The sequence below is a fragment of the Nansenia antarctica genome (assembly GCF_963989245.1).
Source record: "Nansenia antarctica genome assembly, chromosome: 5".
NCBI lineage: Eukaryota > Metazoa > Chordata > Actinopteri > Argentiniformes > Microstomatidae > Nansenia > Nansenia antarctica.
In genome coordinates, this window is record NC_137690.1 from 59,080,465 (window position 1) to 59,105,464 (window position 25,000).

Consider the following 25,000-nt stretch of genomic DNA (forward strand, 5'->3'; position numbering starts at 1 on the left):
TATGTGTTAGCGTAAATGAACTTATCATTATAAACAGCATCAGGTTGGGACCGAGGGTCCCTTGCATCCTAAAGGTGTTAATGTCTCTCTCTCAGTTCACTAACAAAGCACCTGGTGCAGCTGGCCACCGAAAAACAAGTAGAAAGAAAAGGAAGGCAGAGAGGGGGGTGTTATACAATACAGGACAATTGAATTAGATAAACACAGAGAATAACAACCATATGCCAGCATTAAAACTGGTATATGGTTGGAGTGTAGGGGTTGAGCAGGCTGTTATACGACTTGGCAGACAAGGTGGATAAGATAATAACAAAGAAGAATGTCTGATGAATGTTTGATGAATGTTGATGTAGGATATATCAAATAGAGGAAGGTTCACAAAAACACACACTCATTCATTTATGTATTCATGTCTTTTCTTCTCCGACAGTGTGTTATTTGTAGTCAGTAGACCTTGTAAAATCCTGTTAACCTTCTAGGCAAAGACTCAGGCCCCATCTCAATACCAAACGGCGACCACATCATCAGCCCAACCGCCTCCTCAACCCCCTCTACCACCACAACACTACCTCCTGGTGTCAAACAATACCAAAGCATTAGGATCTAAAAATAATATCTATGTGGGATTTTTCAGTAAGTACTACAAAGTTCAATGAGCAAAACAAAGAACTCATAACAATCTACCAGGGAAATGAACTACAACACTCAGAAGTTCACTGAGAGCCTGTTTCTGTTACTGAGAGCTGAGGTGGCAAGGCGAGCTGCATACCGTACACATGCAGCACAACGACATTCTGCTGGGAACACAATAACAAGTGATACTACTGTTCAAGGCATCTGTCCGACAGCCCAGGAACATGTTTGCACATTCTTTTCTACCGCAACTTTGTCAAGGTTGCTATTATGTCATGAAAGAATATCAAGTGAGTTGAAAAACATTATTTGAGTTTGTATCTTGTACAGGCATGAGGAACAAGATGTGATTTTGTACCATTCCACTGCCTTTGTAACTCTTTTGAACAAAAATGTATGGGGGAAAACATGCCACTTTGTCTCTGTAAAGCTCTGTTAACAGCCCCAGGGCTTATTAAGTCAAATGTATCCCAGAGTGCACTGGGGTCTCACTACTGCCTTATTAGGCCATCCAGACTTGCTTAATAGTTTAACGGATGCCCCCCCAACATAACAACTAAATAATAATAATAATAATGAATGATCATTTTTTTAAAAACATAAGTATAGATATGGTAACTGTCCCAAATCATGGGCGAAATAGGTAATCATAGGTAACCTCTTCATGTCAGCAACCAATCAAAATGTTATGACTTTTATTTTGAAACACAGAAATACATTACAATGTGTTGAAGATCACAACACAAACTCGCTAGTCAGGCCAAAATACTGCAACGGAAAGGATTCAGTGAGTAATCCCCACTGCTACCTAGTTAACTATAACTCCTCAAATATATATATATATATATATATATATATATATATATATACATGTTTTATTATGTTCTACTTATTATTTTCACCGTATGAGGCACACATTAAATCAAATTGTGGGCACTTATTGAAAGCCGACAGCGAGCAAGGGAAAGAATGTTAAAGGGCATGCAGGTCTTAAATGGGCAGTGTTTATATATGACTTATTTTAGGAAAGAAGAATAAGAAGTGCAAGTTACTTCATCCTGTGCGAAGCCTCGGAAGGCTTTAAACGGCTGACCTTTCTGACAAGCACATGGCTTCTTCTGTCACTTCCCAGCTCTTGGACGGCCTGAAGAAGATCGACCAAAGCCTCCTGCCAGGGAAATTCAAGGTCTGGTGTTACCAGTTCACCTTATACCAACGTCTCATGTGGCCCCTGAAGTTGTGCGACATCACCTTAACAACAGTGCTGAAGTTGGACTCAGAAGCCAACAACTACATCCGCAAGTGGCTGGGCCTTCCCCGTTGCCTCTCTAATACAGCGCTGTTTGGAAGAACCACACTAAAGCTCCCACTGAAATCCATCAGCCTGGGCTACAAACAGGAGAAGGTGAGACTCGTGTTCGAGCTGAGAAACTCACCCGACCCGTTTGTCCAACACAGCAAGGCCCAGGTTCGCGCAGGACGCAAGTGGGATGCCACGCAGGCAGTTGACCAGGCCATCAATCGCTTGAAACACCAGGAGATCGTCGGGGTGCTGCAACCAGGCAGGACTGGTTTTGGATGGGGATCAGCACCAAAGATGTGGTCCAAGGCAACGAGGAAGGAAAGGAAAGATCTAGTGATCTCCGAAGTCGTAAAGATGGAAGAGGAGTGCTACAAAATCAGAGCCGTGGGCCAACAACAGCAAGGAAGGTGGACAACGTGGGAGGCTGTTATCAACAGAGCCATGACATGGAAGGATATGTGGAGGATGCCCCAAGCAAGGCTGAGCTTCTCGATCAGGGCCACCTACGACACCCTTCCCAGTTCCTGGAACCTGCACCTCTGGTACGGCACAGAGGAGACCTGCCAACTCTGCAACGCCAACAACCCAAACTTGCGGCACATCCTCTCTGGATGCAAGGCGGCGATGACGCAGGGTCGGTACAGATGGCGTCACGACCGGGTGCTGCGCAAGCTAGCTGAAATTCTGGAAGCACGCAGACTGGAATCAAACAAGATCAGCTCAGTCACATCACAGCAGCGGATCCAGTTTGTCCGGCAAGGGGGAGAAAATCAGGGCAGTAGCACGAAGCAGTGGTCCCTCCTGTCTCCTGGAGGAGAGTGGAACATGAGAGCTGACCTCGATCGACAGCTGAAGTTCCCACACAAGATCATATCAACCTCCCTTCGGCCAGATGTCGTACTCTGGTCCACCCCGATGAGGACAGTCACCATGGCGGAGCTGTCCATTCCATGGGAAGAGGGGATGGAGGGGATGGAGGCTACCTTCGAGAGAAAGAAGGAAAAGTATACAGACTTGGCAGCTGTGTGCTCGCAAGCTGGGTGGAGGACAGTCACCTATCCAGTGGAAGTTGGGTGCAGAGGCTACACAGGAACATCTACACAACGACTCCTGAGGTCGCTGGGGATCACAGGATCCAAGCTGACAAAGGTGCTCAAAGACCTGGCGGAGGAGGCTGAACAAGGGAGCTTCTGTCTCTGGCTCAGAAGAAAGGACAAGGCGTGGGGGAAACAAGGATCCTAGGGCTGGCTGCAGGGAGTGGCAGGGAGACGTCCATGTCACTGCTCCAGCACCTTGAGATGTTCCGGGATTAAAGGAGCGAAACATCAGTGAAGGGTGGCTCCCGGCTGACGACCCTGCAGTCAGCCCACCGGCACCGTCGGAGGTGCGACAGGCAGCAATGCCCAGCAGGTATACCCACCTGTGCTTTCATCCATCATGAGGCTATAATTGAATATGGTGCATAGCTTTGAAGCCACAGTCTGTAATTCCCAGTAATTTAAAATAATGTATACAGGCGTACCTCTGTATTTTTTATAAATGTGACTTATAAATAGCATAATGAGGTAATAACTGTTTAAACTTTCCATGACCAAAACACCAATGACTTTAACTAAGATCTCATCTCGGGCCCCCACATTCATTCATGTTGAATGTTGAATGTGTTAATAATGAATGAATCAGACTGACATTTTTCACTTGCTCTGCTCACTTTTCTGAAAATGAAATCCGTGAAACAATGAATTAATTAATGACCCCACTGTCCTCGCCAGAAAAGGAGATTGGGAACTCCCAGGATGCTTCACTCTCAGGTTTAGGAAGGTTTAGTGTGTAACTGTGCCATGGCTGTAACCACTCACACTCTCCAATCCACCATCCTCTCCAGTCCACTTATTTGCCCATTTATTTCAATTATGAACAGTCCCTAAATACAGTTTATCAACTGGGTTGTCTGGTATCCACCATTTTCAGCAGTGGTTTTAATCCAAGCAAAATGCCCTGAAACGTAAAATATGAATCCCTCACAGAGCAAAATCTCAAAATGATACAGGATGTAGTAGGCCTACAGTATATGAGTCAAGCATAAAGCACATTTATTAGCATGCATGGACCTCAATCTCCTGCTCGTCCTTTTCTTTTGAACAGCCAGTCACCCTCTCCCCAGGGATCGAAGGCAAATGAGGGCTAAGTGAGAGTATGGCTGAGGGGCCGGGAGGACAATGACATGCTGGGTCTGTCGCCAGATTCAATATGACTAACATTAGCCTTAGCCATCCATGCTCTAGCACAGAGACTGTGTGTGTGTGTGTGTGTGTGAAAGACGTGATAATGAGAGTCTCTACTGAATTAATGTTGCCTTGTGAGTGCGCAAACCCATTCACCAACGCACACACAAGCACACACATACGCACAAGCACACGCAGGCGCACACACACGCACATACACACACGCACACAAAAACACACACACACAAATACACACACAAACACCAACAACATGGCAGCTAATGTGGCTGCCTTGCTTCGCTAATTTGTTTATGTGTCTTCAGCGCGTGTTTTATTTATGTGGAAAGTAGATTAATTCAAGCCTACAGCAACTGGTCACATTTAATCAAACAAGTGAAGGTTCTTTTTGTTCAGAGCCAGGCAATCAGTAAAGGACAGGCTGCTCAGCTGCTAATACCCTAATAGTCTTTAGAGAGAGAGAGCGAGAGAGAGAGAGAGGTGTGTGGAGGGGGGAGGGGGGGGGATACCTGCATCACTCTGCATCAACTCCTGAATTTCGTTTTTATATCTTATGCTAATGAAGCCATAATTTAAGTGGAACTTGCATCTCAAAGCTAACTCACTGTTCTTGACCTCTTCTTATTAACGGGTAATCAAATTATATTAATGATTGAGAAACAGGCCAATAGGAGCAAAGAGCAGTGGGACCTTAATATGCCACAGGTGTACAGTCACTGCACAGTCAACAACCTCTTCTAACCAGAAATGTTTTTAATGCTGCTCCCTAAGGGGAGGGAAATGGGACAGGATCCAGGCCTCTCCTCTCCCCTTTTGTCTTTATGGCTTCATTTGGCGAACTCCTTTAACTGGGCGAGCCTCCTTTTTCAATTACACCGACGACTCCAGTCACGCTCCAATGCTTTCTGATCACCCTCATCTCGGAGCTCTCTCTCGTTCCCCCTCGCTCCCAGAGAGAGATAGTGAATGCCTCTGCAAGCGCCATTACAGACCTGCTTTCAATGGATGTACGGTAAGTGTCTCCTGGACAATGTTGCTCTCTCGCACAATTCTGTTCATTCATTCTCTCTCTCTCTCTCTCTCTCTCACTCTCTCTCTTCGTCTCTCTCACTCTCTCTCCATGTCATCTCTACTAACCTCCTCTCTCTCTCTCTCTCTCTCTATCTCTCTTCGTCTCTCTCACCCTCTCTCCATGTCATCTCTACTCCTCTCTCTCTCTCTCTCTCTCTCTCTCAATTTACAATTCACCTCATAAATAACTAATAACACATGTATAAATGAATTATTATGATGCCACAAAGTGATTGGCACTGTTACACATCATATGGCTAAAGTACTACTAAAGTTAAAATACTAATAAAGTATGACTAAAGCTTATATACATAACTGGGATTCTTCAGATTCTTTACATTATTATTATTTATTTGTTTTAAAGCCAGATAACCTAACCCTAACCCTAAACCATTTAACATGTTCTCTAATAGCGTGGCTAACAATGTCATACTGATCAGAGCATCACTGTATGAGGCAGGAACATTCCCCATGCAGACTGCACCCCAGTGAGAGCCTGTCTCAGTGACCCAGTTGAGAAGCAGAAAGACACAACAAAGACACAGCATAAGGGCCCCTAGTTCTCAAGTCACAGAATGACACAGGACATGTTGCTCAGTCTGTATACAGTGACAGTAGGATTTAAACAACTCACAAAACAGAGAAGGCTGTAGGAGTCCGCTTGTTCAAGCTTCTTACTCACACTCTGAGAGATGAGCAGGACCAACTCTTATGAATGAAGCCACTAATGACAGTGTGTTGACGTTCCTTAGTTTGCTCCCACACTGTTTGCTCTGAACATTGAATATACAATGCGGTTGTAGTGACACTAATGAATATAACAATGCATGATTGATGCCACCCTTTTGTTCAAGTTGTATCACAGTACAACAGGCCACAACTATACCCTACCCTGTTTTTCTTTTCTCTTTTCCGTTACAGCTAAGGGGTATTACATCGGTATGCATGAAGGCAGATTGTTTGACATTGAGTGGTGGGTAAATCGATAAAATATTCAGATGATATGTGGTGCTGTTATTATTAATTCATGTTGAAGGTATTGCACTGGTAACAGTTGTCTATGATAGACCTTGTTTTTATTCATATCATAAAAATAGGAACAAATATTATGCGTCAATCTCAGATTTTTTTATTTTTTATGATGAGCTGTTTTTCTACTCTGAGAGGCTTGATAACCATCGGTCCTGATCACTAATGGAACGGTAATGAATGATGTTTTGTCAATATCACACATAGTTCCCATGTAACTAGCAGGTCAATTGTGCTTAATGATAGCACAGCCAAAAAGTCCTCTCTCTCTCCCTGGAGAATAAGCAGCAGGATGGATAGGGCAGAAGAACCAGCGGGATTCCTCACATCAACACACCGCTGCCTCTCTGTGGGGGGTGATTAAGGAAGCGTAACCCATGACAAGGTGTGCTTTAACAACCGATATCCTCACACTTCCACACGGTGTGACAGTGCACAAGACCGCTGGTCTATTGTGTCTACCGCTGAAAGCATGCAGAAATCAGCTTTTAAAACCCTGGAGTTGCATTTATATTACTGCTGTCAATCGATAAAAAAATTTAATCAAGTTAATCACAATAATATTCTGTGATTAATCTGATTAATCATGATTAATCACACAGACTAGTAAATACAAATATTTACTTGTATTTTTGGGGGGAGATAAAACAAAAACATACACACACACACACACACGCGCACACTTTCAATAAAGACATGCATGACAAACTGGTTACTTTATTATAACATCTCTTAGTTTTGATTATTTCTGAATACGATTAGAATCTCTTAATTTTCTGAGTAAAAAAGTCTCAAGCTATGCATTAGCTCAAACAAACAAAACGAGCGGCTCTTCAGATTTGCAAGACCCAACACTCGTCGTTGGTCAGTGGTCCACTGAACGAATACTACTGTGTATCGTATTTCATATTTCATGTAAGCAGTGGGTTCACCATAGTTTATATTGCTGAAAAGAAAAAAAAGGCTGGCAGGATTTGAACCCACACCTGATTGCAACCTGAACCCCACCTGAGACAACTTAGCCATCTTGATTTGTCGTAACCTGACTTCTGTATAATGGCTGTAGTTCTAATATGTATATATCTTGGTATTATGATTAATTCGCAATTTCTTCACCGCTTTAAGGTTTCCAAATTAACCACGATCGTTAACACATTGACAGCCCTAGTTTATATGGATCAGACTTGGCGAGGATTCCCCCTGAAACTTATTTTTAGCCTTTAAGATTTTACTCCTCAAAAGGCTTGAAGAGTGTAGGGTAGGACACTCCATTTTAGAAAGTGCTTTTTCCGGACCAAGACAGCCTGCGTAAATGAAATAGTTCTTTCAAGGGTTCTCATTCCCTGACAGCTGATTAACTGTAGTCATTACGGCCATAAGGAAGCTTTTAGACAGCTTGGATGTTACATACTGGACCTTTAAGGCATTATTCAAGAGCAAATAAAGCAATGAGCACAATCAGTCGTCGCCTCCTCACTGCTGTAGACAATCTAACGTGACACAAAATGGCTGCTGTGCATTACCCAAGTGGGAGCTTTGGATTTGTTGTCGAGTGATGGAGAAGTTACTTGAATAACATTTAAGAATGCATGGACTATGACTCAATGCAAACCTTACCTACCAATAATAAGTATTATAATTGTTCCAAGCTGATCAATCTCCAATCCATTCATCTCCAATTGAGACAGCAAACTGTTAGATAGCCCCCTCACCCTCCCACTCTCCCACAGACAGCTTGCACAGTTCCAATATTCCACTGTAGCTCTTTGTCCTATCGGGGGAAAGTAGGAAGGCACTGGCTCTGCTCTGTTGGTTGTCAGGGCAACAGGTGGTACGTTTAATTTACTATTTAAGATGGTGCATTTCATTGTGTGTAAGACCAAGTGCTGTTGTCACTATGCAATTGATCCACTTGCTGGAAATGATATGGGACTGCTTGGAGTGTTTTTGGAAGTGAATATCAACTCTCCCTCTTACACACACACACACACACACACACACACACACACACACACACACACACACACACACACACTACATTCAAACAAAAGCAGAAAGTGAACGTGGTTAGCGACCTCTTTGTCCAGATTGCATTGGCACTTTTTAAATGTACACCTGTCTTTTCACGTTGACACAATCAGGATGTGGACAGTATCTGAATGCGCATGGACCTATTGCTGATATGTGAGGTTGAACATCCCCTTGTAAGTGGGACAGAGTGAAGGCAGGGTTTATCTCAGACAAAAGAGAAAGAGCAAGAAAAATGAGAGGTGGGGAGCTTGTGTGAATGGAGGTGATATATTTAGAGCAGAACAGCATGGCTGGCAGTTATTCAGAGAGGAGAAGACACTTCACATTCTACCACAGCAGTATATGAGTCAAGCATTACGTCATTGGTTATTTATCTTCTAATGAAGCCATGCAGAACAAACTATTTAAATCAGAGGAGATAGACAACTACATATGAAAACAGGATTGCATGCCATTAGTGAAAGCTAAAAGTGGAGTGAAGAGTGAGAGAGAGAGAGAGAGAGAGAGAGAGAGAGAGAGAATAGTGCCAAATGAGAGTGTAATTATGAGCTGAAAGTGAAAGTGACTGGAAATATAACCAACATGTGTATGAGAAAGGACAACTGTCTCTCTGACTGTCTCTAGTCCACACCATCTCTAGGCACTCTTGGGCCCCCCTGCATATAGGGTGTTGCAAATACAGTGGGGGGAAATATGTATTGTACACATCAACATGTTGTCCAGTAAATGTATTTCCAATGAGCCTATTACAATACAAGTGAAATTTGGTATTAACTCAAACAATCCAGACAAAAAATCTAAACTTTAAAGACCATATGTAAATAAAGTGATGTGTAATAAAGTGGAATGAAACAGGAAAAACGTATTGAACACACTAAGAAAAAGCAGTACACCACAGCAAGGGAAGGCAAGGAACCAGCTGAAAACCGAAACTAATTAGGAGGCAACTCTACCTCCAATCTACCTCTACTCTACCTCCAATCTACCTCTACTCTACCTCCAATTAATGTCAGCTGGGTTACAGGTTATATTGATGGGCTATAAAAGTAGTTTTTTTGTTACCAATGTGGTGAGTGAGTTTGCGTGACTTACGAAAGAAGATCATCTTTATTAACTTTGAATTGTGTGCCCGTAAGGTAGTATAGAATAGACAGACCCACCTACTTTAACACTGCCTTGCAACCCACACATCGCTGGGTGGAATCACAACTATGGACAACAATATTTGCTACTTAATGTTGCTAATGTTAATGTTTGCTAATGCCTTCCTCTGACAACTTACCGTTGTAAGGCAAAATGTTAAAGTAGGAGTGTCTATCTATTCTTGACAGAGCAGTTGTTCAGTCACAGGAAAGTAAAGGCCCTGCTTCCTATCATGTGACTTTAAAATATGAATTTGGTCATTCCCCTGTCCTCTCTACAGTATGTGGAGGCAAGAGCTCTCGGAGAGGTAGAAACAATACTTTCTCTGACCACTAAACTACCGGGTCGCTGTTGTAAACTCAGCACTCAACAATCTCAGCACTGTGTATTATTCTGTCATATTTTGTATTAAGCAGTTTTGTTATTTTGTCTTACATAACAAATTAATGTAGGCCTATTTGGTACTCCAAAATATTCCCTTGCCTGTTCTCACCGCATGCCCCTGGGACATGATTTGAGTAGGAGACCAGTCAAGAATTATAGGAACCACTTTCAGAGCTGGCTCAACAAAAGACCAATCAAATGTGAGTTATAGACTTCCGGCTTAACGAACTATGGAGTAGCACGCAGATTTAAGAGCTCCAGCAGAATTGCCTAATTATATATCCTAAAGGCACCTTTCAATCAAACATAATTTATTGGTTATATTGAATATAACATACCTGTTAACTAAGTTATTTTGTTTAAACCTTGAAAATGCCTCCAAAATCCGCTAAATTATCGAATATGTCTCAGTCGCAGCAAAAACTGACTCAATGTGGCGCGACCCCGCTCTCGCGTGAGCCCCTGGCCCGCTCTCAGGTAACTTCCCCATCGGATACCAGTGAGACAGATACCTCTCGGCACTCAAACTGGACATTCTCGCCACTGTCCGTAAGGACATTGCTGAAATATTCAAATTTGAGCTACGGCCTACCCTAGGAGACGACCTAACAACCATCAAAACGGAACTACATGCCCTAAAAACTGAATGGTCAGCCAAGATAACATCATTACAGTCCGAGGGATTGGGGACCACAGTGGCAGGAATGGAAGACGCTTTAACCTCATGCACTGATGACGTCGACATATTGAAGGGGAAAGTTGAACATCTTAGCAAAGAGCTGACTAAAATGGAAAACAAATGTGAGGACCTTGAATCCAGGTCCCGTCGCAACAACATAAGGATCATTGGCGTTCCCGAAAACACAGGCTCCCCCCTCACGACTGCAGTCGTCTCCAAGCTGCTTAAGGAGGCTTTCAAACTGGAGAAGGAGCCCGTGATGGACAGGGCACATCGTACGCTCCACCCCAGGTCCGGACCGGGAGAGCGACCTCGCGCAATTGTGGCTAGGTTGCACTACTTTTCAGACTGCGCTGACATCCTAAAGAGAGCAAGAGAGCTGAAGAGGATCACGTACGAGGGCATGACCATCTCCGTTTTCCCAGACCACACAGCCAAGATAGCACGGGCGCGTGCTGCGTTCAACGAGGTGAAGCGACGGCTCCGAGAGGTGGAGGGTCTCCGGTTCGGAATTCGTCATCCAGCCCGCCTCATCGTTACTCATAACGGCAAGGAAAGTCAGTTCAACACACCCGAAGAGGCTGAAACTTTCATCAAATCGTTGAACAGAAACGGGGACTAGATTAATGATGGGACTGCTTTTGACTTGTTTCCACGTATTGATCGGTGATCCTGGTGAGTCGACAATATACTTGCACTAAGTATTATTTTGTTTTACATACAAAAAGTGAAAGACGCCTAAAGATGGCTGTATTTTTGTTGTGATTCGGTGTTGTTTACAATGGGATGGGTGTTATTCCAGAGTTTGAACTTTATTTGTAGATGTTTGTCCGCTATACATTATGGTATAATGTAGATCTATATAGGCTACTGTTAATCTATTTTCTGTACATCCGCTGATAGACATATTTTGATTGTTGATCTTTTTTTATCCGTATGGAGAGAGTGAATAACTGTGGACATACACCTCACCTACCCGCCTGAACTTTGAATTTGCCATGAGCATTTAGCTAATGGTAGATTTATTTATTTTTTTACTCTTCTTTCGTATTGAGGACTCCACTTGACTAACAACCAGGTGTGGCAGGACGTTGATTTTATTACTATTACGTCCCACACGGAGGATTTAATCAGACTGACATTCAATTGTTGATGTTATTCTGAACTTGATAGCATCCTACATTTCTCAGGCTGGCAACATTGCTATATAGTAAGGGCATTTTACCAGATATTTGACCAATCTGCGAAGTAAATCGTTACCAAGAAATTTCTTCACCAATGTGTTTCTAAAGGTGTGTAATAACATGTCCTAAAAGGTTGAAATTCAACTCCTGTGGGAAACCTCATAAAAAACTGCTCAAAGTTGGGGTACCGATAACCGATTTTCGAAAATTCGAAAATGCTTAAATTGGACTTGAGTAACTTTTGAGGGGTCAAACTAGGCATTTTTCATGAAATTTAAGTACTGGAAGTATTACTAGGCCTGGTACTTAATGGGACTTAGTCTGTGGACACTAGAGTCTAAGCTCCAGGGCAGGGAGGCTGGTAGGTAGAGTGGCTGAGTAAGAGGCTCTGAGACTGGGCCTAGTGTTGTAGGACATGTGTTGTAGTACTGGTCCTGCCAGTACTACTAGTAACTAAAAACGTTTTTTAGGATACCAGGGATGCATTCTTCTGGAAGTCGCGGATGGCTGTCCTTATCAGTGGGGGGGTGCTTAAGTGTGGGGGCCCGGGACCGCCTGGTGCACGTGGTAGGGTGTGGAGGAACCAGGGGGTGTTATGGAGGAAAGGAGTCCGATGATGAGGCACTTAGACCGGGCACTATAGGGTAGGTCATAGGCCCTGGAGGTCAGAGCTCCAGAGGAGGGTTGAATGGTAGACAGCTAGGCCCAGTGAGGTCACTCCTAATCGGACTGGCAGTGTATCACATAGGCTCTGGAGGTCAGAGCTCCAGAGGAGGGTTGAATGGTAGACAGCTAGGCCCAGTGAGGTCACTCCTAATCGGACTGGCAGTGTATCACATAGGCTCTGGAGGTCAGAGCTCCAGAGGAGGGTTGAATGGTAGACAGCTAGGCCCAGTGAGGTCACTCCTAATCGGACTGGCAGTGTATCACATAGGCTCTGGAGGTCAGAGCTCCAGAAGAGGGGTGACTGGTAGACATCTAGGCCCAGTGAGGTTACTCCTAATCGGACTGGCAGAGTAGCAGTTAGTCCCTGGAGGTCAGAGCTCCAGAAGAGGGGTGACTGGTAGACATCTAGGCCCAGTGAGGTTACTCCTAATCGGACTGGCAGAGTAGCAGTTAGCCCCTGGAGGTCAGAGCTCCAGAAGAGGGGTGACTGGTAGACATCTAGGCCCAGTGAGGTTACTCCTAATCGGACTGGCATAGTAGCAGTTAGCCCCTGGAGGTCAGAGCTCCAGAAGAGGGGTGACTGGTAGACAGCTAGGCCCAGTGAGGGCTCTCCTAATCGGACTGGCAGTGTATCACATAGAGCCTGGATGTCAGAGCTCCAGAAGAGGGGTGACTGGTAGACATCTAGGCCCAGTGAGGTCACTCCTAATCGGACTGGCAGTGTATCACATATAGCCTGGAGGTCAGAGCTCCAGAAGAGGGGTGACTGGTAGACAGCTAGGCCCAGTGAGGGCTCTCCTAATCGGACTGGCAGTGTATCACATAGAGCCTGGATGTCAGAGCTCCAGAAGAGGGGTGACTGGTAGACATCTAGGCCCAGTGAGGTCACTCCTAATCGGACTGGCAGTGTCTCACATATAGCCTGGAGGTCGGAGCTCCAGAAGAGGGGTGACTGGTAGACAGCTAGGCCCAGTGAGGTCACTCCTAATCGGACTGGCAGTGTATCACATATAGCCTGGAGGTCAGAGCTCCAGAAGAGGGGTGACTGGTAGACAGCTAGGCCCAGTGAGGGCTCTCCTAATCGGACTGGCAGTGTATCACATAGAGCCTGGATGTCAGAGCTCCAGAAGAGGGGTGACTGGTAGACAGCTAGGCCCAGTGAGGTCACTCCTAATCGGACTGGCAGTGTATCACATAGTACCTGGAGGTCAGACCTCCAGAAGAGGGGTGACTGGTAGACAGCTAGGCCCAGTGAGGGCTCTCCTAATCGGACTGGCAGTGTATCACATAGTACCTGGAGGTCAGAGCTCCAGAAGAGGGGTGACTGGTACACAGCTAGGCCCAGTGAGGGCTCTCCTAATCGGACTGGCAGTGTATCACATAGGTCCTGGAGGTCAGAGCTCCAGAAGAGGGGTGACTGGTAGACAGCTAGGCCCAGTGAGGTTACTCCTAATCGGACTGATAGTGTATGACATAGGCCCTGGAGGTCAGAGCACCAGAAGAGGGGTGACTGGTAGACAGCTAGGCCCAGTGAGGGCTCTCCTACTCAGCCTGGTAGTGCAGGACCTGAGGCCCTGGAGCTCATGTGACCTCCAGCATAGGGCCACAGGCCTAGTCACAGCACCCATGGAAGGTGTGTTGTCTCTGGGCTGTGTGTCTAGCTGAACACCTCTGGTAGTCCTTGGTACATCTCATGTTGGTACATGAGAGTGAAGCTATTCAGCTTCACTCTCACCTCCCTTTTTTTTTTAGGCCTCCATTACAGGTAGGTCACTGCCCAGCAGAGTGACTCTCTGCTGGGCTGTGTGTGTATGTGAACAAGCCTGGTTCTATCGTTCCACATGCAGTGAGGCCTATGACTCTGCATCAGTGCCCAGCAGAGTGTCTCTCTGCTGGGCTGTGTGTGAGTAGCTCAAAGGCCTAAAGGTCAACTCATGTGACCTCCAGCACAGGGCCTATGGGTCTTTAACCATACCCATGATAGTGACTCTCTGCTGGGCTGTGTGAGTAGCTGAACACCTAGCTGGTAGTCTGGTTGGTACATCTCTTCCACAATGGGAGGTGAGAGTGAAGGCCTCCATAACAGGTAAGTTACTGCCCAGCAGAGTGTCTCTCTAAAAAAAAGGGCGTGGCAGTTTCTCTACCAGGAAGTGGTCTTGGTGACAAATAAATGCTTGCAATCAACTCAGAATCATGAAAAATGCCTAGTTTGACCCCTCAAAAGTTACTCAAGTCCAATTTAAGCATTTTCGAATTTTCGGAAATCGGTTATCGGTACCCCAACTTTGAGCAGTTTTTTATGAGGTTTCCCACAGGAGTTGAATTTCAACCTTTTAGTACATGTTATTACACACCTTTAGAAACACATTGGTGAAGAACATTTTTGGTAACGATTTACTTCGCAGATTTTCATATGTTTCCCTTACTAAATAGGCTTGACAAAGATGGTTATTGTCTACCTCCCCTTTTTATTTACATAATTCTTTAATTTCTATATGTATCTTCTGATAAAGTTGACGAGGTTTAATTTGCATTTATACCCTATGACCACAAAAGTCGCAGGTTAAAGACTAGATGTAGCTTAACTAGGCACACTGTATTCTATGTGCCTAGTACACATAACTCTGCTGAGCTCTTTTTTTGTTTGTTTTTGTTCCCTATGGTAAAAGTCGTAAGTACCACTGAAGGGAATGGCTCCTGTTGGAGTCAGCACGGTTGTTTCCATCATTTGGGGATGGGAACACTTGATGTGCGGGGGGAGGGGGGAGGGGGGTTGGATGGTTTGTGTTTGTTTTATGGTACTCTTTTACTTTTGTATACTTTTTCTTTTTGCTCTGACCTATATTTTAAAATGCACTTTTCTTGGTCCAATACACAGTTGCTCAGGTTGACACCCTCCTCTAATGGGAATACTATTATATACTCTGCAACCACTATCATACACTCACCTACCTCACTAACAACATACAATGACTAGTACTAAGGTCTCGATAAGATCAGGGAACACGGTCAGATTCTTCTCATGGAATGTTGGGGGAATAAATGGGCCAGTTAAAAGGGCTAGGGTCTTCTCCCATATTTATATAAGAAATTGAAAGGTGACATTATATTTCTCCAAGAAACGCATTTACGTACCACTGATCAAATGAGACTCTCTAGACCATGGATTGGTCAGATTTTTCATTCTAAATTTGAAATTAAAACACGGGGGGCAGCCATACTGATTGGCAAGAAAGTACAGTTCACTCCCACTAAGACTATTTCAGATCCCAATGGTCGCTACATAATAGTAACTGGATCACTATATCAGACCCCAGTGGTCCTTGTGAGTGTGTATGCACCAAACTGGGATGATGTTAAGTTTATAAAAAATATTCTGTCTTCGCTTCCTAACTTGAACACGCACCACTTGATACTGGGAGGAGATATTAACTGTGTAATAGACCCCCACCTGGATAGATCTAGCACAAGGACTGCTGTGCCCTCAAAGATGTCTCAAACCTTATCCACTTTTATGAGTAATAATGGCTACATAGACCCGTTGAGATTCCTGTATCCTAAAGATAAGCAGTTTTATTTTTTCTCGCATGTCCATCACTCCTATACACGCATTGATTATTTTTTCTTTGATAAGGCCCTATTACCGTCTCTGTCCTCAGCCAGCTATTCTGCTATAACCATCTCAGATCATGCCCCTGTCATTTTGAACTTATTTTTAAATCTAAACCCAAAGAAGCCCGTGTCTGGAGACTGGATTCTACTTGACTAGCAACGGCTGAATTTTGCAATATTATATCTCAAACTATTGATGTATTTCTTGAGACAAACAAAAATTGCGAAACCTCACCCTCATTATTATGGGAGACACTAAAGGCAAATGTGAGGGGCACAATTATTTAATATACCGCTCATGTTAACAAACAACATCTCAAAAGGCAACAACAATTAGAGACTCTGATTACAGATCTTGATCGTAGCTATGCCATAGCGCCTACTCCGGAACTTTATAAGGACAGACTTGGCCTTCAGACAGAACATCATATTTTATCCACCAAAGAGGCAGAACGACTTTTGCTTAGGACAAGGGGCGCCTTATATGAGAGTGGGGACAAGGCAGGTCGACTCCTGGCTCAACAGCTGAAGAGGAGATCAGCCTCACAACTAATACCACAGATGTGCGATAGTCTAGGCTCCCTAACAACAGAGCCGAAACAAATTAATGATGCATTTGTGTCATTTTACTCCCAACTCTACACCTCTGAGGCACCTAAAGACACCTCTGTAATGTCCGATTTTTTTTCAGGCCAAACTATTCCCAACATTTCCCCAGAGGATTGTCATGACTTAGATCAATCGCTATGCCTTGGTGAGGTTACAGCAGCTATACAAAAGATGCAAAGTGGGAAATCTCCAGGCCCAGATGGGTACCCTGTAGAATTCTTTAAAAAGTTTTCGAAGCAATTAGCCCCTTTATTATTAGAGATGTTCGATGATTCATTACAAAAGGGTACTTTACCACCTACTCTCACTCAGGCCTCCATCTCTTTACTCCTTAAGAAGGATAAAGACCCCACAAACTGCTCCTCTTATCGCGCTGTGTCTCTCCTCAATGTGGATAATAAAATATTAGCTAAGGTGCTGGCGTGTAAACTAGAATCTGTTCTCCCAACAGTGATATCTGAGGATCAGACAGGCTTTATAAAGAATCGTCATTCCTTCACAAACATTCGTAGACTACTAAGTATTATTGGTCTACCAAGCTCTCAAATAAGCCCTGAGGTGGTAGTCTCATTAGATGCGGAAAAGGCCTTTGATAGAGTGGAGTGGGACTCTGTTCTTTACACTGAAACAGTTCGGATTTGGGGAAAAAGTGCTGTCGTGGATACGCTTGTTGTACACCTCCCCCCAGGCCTGTGTCACAACCAATGGCTCTAGTTCTAAATTCTTCCCCCTCACACGTGGGACACGCCAAGGGTGCCCATTGTCGCCATTGATTTTTGCTGCTGCCATTGAACCCCTGTCCATAGCGCTCAGAGCTGACTCCTTGTTCTCTGGTGTCAGGAGGGGGGGTAGTGAGCATAAAGTATCTCTTTATGCGGACGATCTACTGCTCTATATATCAGACCCACTGGCCGGTATCCCAAACATTTTGTCCCTTCTAAATATTTTTGGAAGCTTCTCTGGTTATAAATTAAATCTACAGAAAAGTGAATGCTTCCCAATTAATGATTTAGCCCGAAATATTTCCCAATCCCTACAGTCTTTCCATTTAGCGAGTACTGGTTTCAAGTATCTGGGCATTAATATCTCTCAATCTCTTCACTCCCTTCGTAAACAAAATGTTATTACATTAACAACAAAGGTGAAGGCCGATTTACAGAGGTGGAGTGACTTACCCTTATCCATTATTAAAATGAATTAAAATGAATATAAAAGACATGGTCATAAGCAAAATTAGGACAAGTTGGGAGACTGAGCTGGGGATCACTTTTTCGGATGAATGGTGGGAGGAGGCACTGGAGAAAGTTAACACCTCTTCCTCTTGTGCTAGACTAGGCCTCATCCAGTTCAAGGTCCTTCACAGAGTCCACCACAGTAAAGCCAGATTGTCTAAAATATATCCCAACGTAGCAGACAACTGTAACAGGTGTGCCCATTCACCAGGGGATTTAACCCACATGTTCTGGTCCTGCTCTAAACTGACGACATTCTGGAAATCCTTCTTTGATATTATCTCTGAGGCACTGGAGACAACTATTTGGGGTAGTGGTGGTCTAGTGGATAGTGAGTTGGACTTGTGATCGGAAGGTTGTGAGTTCAAATCCCGCCTGAAACCACACCACTACTAGTGTGCCCTTGAGTAAGGCACTTAGCCCTCAGTTACTCTAGGGGGAATGTCCCTGTAATTCGTAATTGTAAATCGCTTTGGATTAAAAGCGTCTGCTAAATGGCAAAATTATTATTAATTACCTTGCCCTCAAATTGCTATCTTTGGGATCTCTGAGGAAGATGTGGTCATGACCAAAAGACAGACCAATGTTGTGTCCTTTGCCTCACTGATTGCCCGTAGGAGGATACTCTTGCATTGGAAAGCAGAACCTCCCCCATCACCAAAATTATGGCTAAGTGATGTGTTGTCATTCCTAAATCTGGAAAAAAATACATTTACAATCCGAGGATCTTCTGATACATTTTACACACATTGGCAACCATTAATCTCATATGTAGATAAATTAGAATCATTACCTCCTGACTGAAGTTGTGTTGAGAGGGTCATGTGGGAAGGGAATGGGGAAGTTATCGTGGGGTAGGCCCACTTGCTGATTGTAGGAGTTCTTCTCATTTATAGAGGGTCACACAGCCTAGCTTTCGTAACACAGATTTAAAGTGTACCATTGTTTTCATCACTTTCCATACTGAATAGGTTTTCTTTTGAAGAGTACCATAAGTTGTTAAAACTTTTTCTTTTATTTCATTTGAATTTTATTATTATTATAATTTGTTAGATTTATTTATTTATTTTATTTTATTTTATTAGGGTGGGGCGGGAAGGAGGGGATTATTTGATATCCATGTTTAGGGAAAAAAACAAAGAGTAATTTGTGATATATATGTGATATGTGTATATGTATACACTGTGTATACTTTTGTATATGTACTCTTTGAATAAAAACTTTGTTTAAAAAAAAAAAGTGAGTTATACACACACACACACACACACACACACACACACAATCCCCCCATTAAAACTGAATGGCCATTCAATTTGACAAAACCTGGGTTTAAGAGGAACCTGAGAGGATGACATGGGTGGATTCTTCCAACTTCTTTCCCCTCAGTTGTACGTATGCGTATGTCTGTGTCTGTGTGTGGGTGTCTGTGTGTGATTGTCTGAAGAGTGATGACGATGAAAGGGGCTGATATGAGAGGTAATTGATACCGCTGCTCATAATTTGGCTAATGTTTCTCCATTACCCATGGTGCTGTATTTTGGAGGGATAAAAGGCAAACTCCAGCTGTAAAGAGACCAGGCAGAGGGATCGTTCATAATCATTATCTTCCTTCTCTTCTCTACTTCACAGGAGGACCAGAAGGAGACAGGCGGAGTGAGAGCGAGAGGGGGAGAACACACACACACACACGCACACGCACACGCACGCACACACACACACACGTTCACGTATATGCACACATGCACGCACGCACGCACACACACACACACACACACACACACACACACACACACACACACACACACAGACGTATACACACGCGCACACACACACACACACACACACAAACAAATAACAATGGCATTAATATTGTGTCCGTGTGTCTGCCTTATCTTTCACTGGATGTGATATACTGATACAGTTCTGGTACTGCTACATTTTCCCTGGACTAATGCAGGCCTATATTACACGCAGGTCTTTTGGCAATTAAGGTGTCAGCCTGACAATGTCTGTACAGTAAGGCAACATGATTCAGTACAATCTGGCTTTTCACCTCCCATGTGACGGAGGTGACATGTAATTACTCACACTGACACACTGATTTCCCTACAGTATGTGCGGAACAGGTCTGATAACCCTCAACCTATCTTTAGAAACCACAGTCCTGACCCAACTCAGCCACCTCCTCCCAGGATTCCAATTACATATTCATTTAGGCACGAGAACGTGAGAGGGCAGCTCAATATCTCACTACTCTCATTTACAGCATATCATTAACAACTCTGACCCGGCTTTGAGTAAAGCACACAAACAGACACTCTGGTATTCTCCTCAGGTCTGACGCAGAGAGGTTGAGACCGGGAAGGCCTAAATAGCATAGAGAGGGGCTGTGTTGTCCTCTTCCACACATTAAAGCTCTTTACTCGTTATGGAGCATAGAGTGCCACCTGAGATTGAGCTAGTATGTATGACATAGAAGGGATGAAAGCATCTGAAAGCCCTGCCAGCATGCTACAGTGTTATCCAAAAGGTTATCACGTCACTACATGACGTTAAATAGGTCTGTCTACATTATATATTATTAGTATTATCTCTACATGAGAGCAGAGCTGAACTACACCACACACCCCATATATCTACGTTACATAACTACAGTAAGTAAGCTAATTTTGACAGATACGAGCAATACTGCTCCTCTTCGTTTGTTATGGGTAATTGAGGTAATGAGGCCACTTTGGTAAGAACGGACACATTCTTTGAACATTGCCTGTAAAAGACCAATCACATCACAAATTCTTGACGCTGTGCAAAAAAGGTAATTCCAACGCGTGAAGAAACAAGACATGATCCTCTAAATTAACTCCCTGTGGAGATGAAGAATTTCCCGTTTGCCCCATTCATTTGTTCTACATCTGCGTATGCAGGGAACACAGTTCCAGAGCCCAAGGTACCTGCCACGGAACTGCCGAGCCACATTCCCACATGCCTACGTTCTCCCAACAGGTAATTAGCCTAATTAGCCCTCCGCCCGTCATTTCTCCTACATGGGTTTGGAGCGTGTCATTAATGTTATCCCTTCATGGGTCATAAAGCACTCTTCATCTGAAGAAATATGGCAGACCAGGCCCCAGTCAGCAAGCCAGCCAGCCAGTCAGCCAGCCAGCCAGGCACTAGGCAAAGAGACGCTAAACTAGCTAGATTCCCTGGCTCTAAAGCAATCCATGCATATGAATATAATTAGCCTAGCACACACTGATAATCCTATGCTGTAATGGACATGCTGAGCAGGGCATACAGAGCACTCACTGGTACTATGTATTATTATTATTAGTAGTAGTAGTAGTAGTAGTAGTAGTAGTAGTAGTAGTAGTAGTAGTAGTAGTAGTAGTAGTAGTAGTAGTAGTAGTAGTAGTATTACTGTACTATTCTTTTTTTCTGAGTGGGGCAGTCCCACTCATATTTTTCATTTTATTGGACAGGCATAGTGAAGACAGACAGGAAAGTAAGGAGAAGAAGGGAGAGAGGGCATGTCAGCAGGGCATGGGCCGGATTCGAACCCATGCCGACATGGGCATATGTGTGCACTGTAGACTGCGGTGCTAGACCACTGGACCACCCAAGGCCACTACTGTACTATTCTTAACTATTGTTTCTAGATATTTCAACCTCAATCATATTTTGATCAGGAGATGCTGGGAGAAGGTTTCGCTGGTCAGTGATGAGGCTAAAAGATCCAGCCACAGCTAAGGAATAGAGCCCAGTGCAGTCAAAGAACCATAGACATTCATGTGCGCACAACAAAGAACATGGAAGGAGACGAGAATAGTGATCATTAGAAAAGTTTGCAACGTGAGTGTAACCAAACAAGATGAAGATGCTCAGAGGTGTCTAGCCTAAATGAATGGTCTCCTCGGGCCTATACTTAGTTGTATGTGTATTTCAGGTGCGCTACTCCAGTCGAGGCTGTTGGAGGTATAAATTGGAGGACGGGGCTCATTGTGATGCATGGAATGGAATGAGGAACGATATCAAACACACGTGGTGGATCCCATTCCTCATTCCATTCCATGCATTACAATGAGCCTCTGATTTCTACCTCCACCAACCTCTCCTCTACTCAGATAGAGTGGTCTTGTAAGAATAGGCACTTATACTTCAATGAGTTTTCACTCCTATGTTATGCTAGACTAGAGCATATGAGGTTTCTGAGTATTCCAGCAGTCGCCTTACCTTCATAGACGGCCTTGAAGCCCTGTCCACTGACAGCGTAGTCCGACAGCAGCCACAGTGTGAGCCTCGGCCCTGTACTCACGATGGGCGAGGGCAACTGGAACCCTGTCAACCTACACACACACACACACACACAGAGAGAAAAGGGAACACAAACAGAAAAACGTTTAATAGGCAAAGTTAACAATGACAGTCAAATAGCCCAAAGAGAGAGGCTATAGATCATTTTCTGTGGCATTTAGCAGACGCCTTTATCCAAAGCGACGAAATTAGTTTTTTTTTTACTGATTATATAGTCAAACATAATAAACAAACAAACAAACAACAAGGTTTTTGCATTGTCACAGGGTGTAGAGCTCTAGGGACAGTGAAGCGAGATAAACACACTAAACGGATGTCCTTGTGTGACCGATGACAACCCTGAGGTATCACCCTCTCTGTCTCTGTGTGGTGTCCGTTCACGCCCGGCGTTGCTAAAAGCAAACCCACTTTGAAATTTGCAAAAGACTGACGAATCAAAATGACTCATCCACAATGACACACCACACCACACCATACCAAACACACACAGACACTCACAGACACACACACACACACACACACACACACACATTGCAATCACACAGACTGAGGCATTGTGTATGGCATGGAAGAGGACTCTCATAAATCCATATTTCCGCTCCTCATTCTAGTTTGTCACGGTGGGATACCAGTTAAATGACAGGACACATGTTCATGCAAATAGACGGAACTGGCCCCAAATTGAGTTGGAAAGGGTCCATCTAGATTCTGCAGTAGGGTGGGGGGGGGGGGGGGGGGGGACGACGACACATCTGTCTCTAAGATGGGAGATTCTCACTGGATCACGATCATCTGGCTGGCGGTCGACTGTCACGTACGAACATTTCACGACTAATAGCATCAAAATGGCCGCCGTTCCCAACGTACAGCAACTTCTGTTCTGAACAGATGGCAACATGGTGAGAACAGACATGCCCAAGTAGAAGAGATGATTCTTCACCAACAAAACAGGATTGATGCCAACCAACCAATAACACATTATTGGTTGCTGTGTAACTATAAGGATAGGAACTTGAGGCACTCGTGCTGTGTGTTTGAAGCACTTGTGAAGTCGAGAGTATAGCGGTGACATGGATGGTGTCTGGTGGCCATCATCGGGGACCGTTAAATCGGGGCCGTGACTCGTATCGATTAGGAACGGGATATAGAGGGAAAAGTGGATGAAGGGATAAAAGGAGGGAGGTAAAACGAGACAGCAACTGGGGACGCCTAACGATCGTCAATTACTGTACATCTAGGACATGGGTCTCAACGGAATTGTGTTGGATGGAGGGATGGAGAGAGGGGCTGCGGGAGGGAGGTGGAGAGGAGGAGAGGTGTGGTATAAGGGGTCTGTGCTCTTTAGTCTGGGTGAAAAGCAAACCGAAGTGTATGTGTGTGTTCCCTATACGGAGACAGCAATGTGTAGGGTAGAGCGGGGGTCTATTAGGAGTGCTTTCCACCTGAGTGACCCTAGCATCATCCCAATGAAAAACCGCTGCTTCCAATTATCCCACCACTGCTCCAGGAAAAGAATGAGAAGGGCAGAGGGAGGGCAAGGCAGAGGGCTGAGGGGAGGAGAGAAGAGGAGTGGAGGAGAGGAAAATTGTAGAGGTGGTAATGAGAAAGATGGGTGTGTGAAAGATGAAACAAGTGGTATGAAGTGAAAATGATATGCTGTGGGTGACGGGGTGTGTGTGTGTGTGTGTGTATGTCTGAATGTTCAAAATGAATGTTCAAAATGTTCAATGTTCAAAATGAATTAGACAGGTGGAGTGTCAGTATAGAAATTAAATGATTAAAGTATGTGTGCACACACACACACACACACGTACACACACACACACACACACACGTACACACACACACACCCCGTCACACACACACACACACACACACACACACACACACACACACACGCAGGTCGGGACAGGGATGGTGGGTATATCAGTTAGCTCACAATGATGAAAACATAAAACCAATGACATTGTCTGTGTCGTACATACTCCTGCCAAAGAAAACACAAACACAATGTTATACAGCACATAGTGTGTCTGCATGATGTGCTTGTTGGCTCCTTGCCAGTGTAGTGTACATGGTTGCTAACAAGCAATTAGTCTTCTGTTTTCACATAGACATATTCATAGGTCTGTCTCATTCTCGCGTTCCCTCTCTATTCACATGCGGTGACCTGAAGCGTATGAGCAGCAGATCTGCTGTGAGTGTGTTTTTTTTTTATGTGGTAAACAGGAGAGACTGAATCAGGCTGTCTGTGTGTGTGTGTGTGTGTGTGTGTGTGTGTGTGTGTGTGTGTGTGTGTGTGTGGACTGTGTGTGTGTGTGTGTGTGTGTGTGTTTTCTGTGTGTGGGGAGGGTGGGTGGAGGGTGGGGTTAGGTGTAATGCTGAGGCAGCTGTATTCCTAAAGGAGGGAGGGAAGGAGGGAGAAAAAAAGAGATGCAGCAGCAAGATTTTGACAGGTGAGTAGAGGGGAGACATTAGCCAATAAATGATGGGCAACAAGAGAGAGATAGAGACAGGGGGGCTTGGCATGGGGCGTGTGTGTGTGTGTGTGTGTGTGTGTGTGTGTGTGTGTGTGCATGTGTGTGTGTGTGTGTGTATGTGAGTGTCAAATCAATGCTACAGTATTTCCCATCCTCTGTGGCTATAACTCCCCTCTCATCAAGGCCATTGTCTGATGCTGTGGTTTTCTGTAAGCTTTCACTCTCCTCTGGCTGGCTATCATGCTCTAACTTTAGCGTGATGGGGTCACACCTGCGATGAGAGCAGAGCTGAACTACACCACACACCCCATATATCCTGTGGCTGGCCTGCATCCAGAGTTGAGCAAAGTACAGCATTTTCTCTTTCTCTCTCTCTCTCTCTCTCTCTCT

The 25,000-nt window shown here is 44.4% G+C and overlaps 1 protein-coding gene across 1 annotated transcript in view; it reads right to left on the minus strand.

Moving 5' to 3' along the window:
* csmd2 (CUB and Sushi multiple domains 2) overlaps positions 1-25,000 on the minus strand; it is a gene marked incomplete at both ends in the record, with an annotated part of 261,827 nt that overhangs the window by 209,222 nt on the left and 27,605 nt on the right. Inside the window, one exon of the mRNA XM_080530688.1 lies at positions 22,050-22,162. Within this exon, the coding sequence (XP_080386814.1) occupies positions 22,050-22,162 (113 nt within the window). The remainder of the gene's footprint in view (positions 1-22,049; positions 22,163-25,000) is intronic.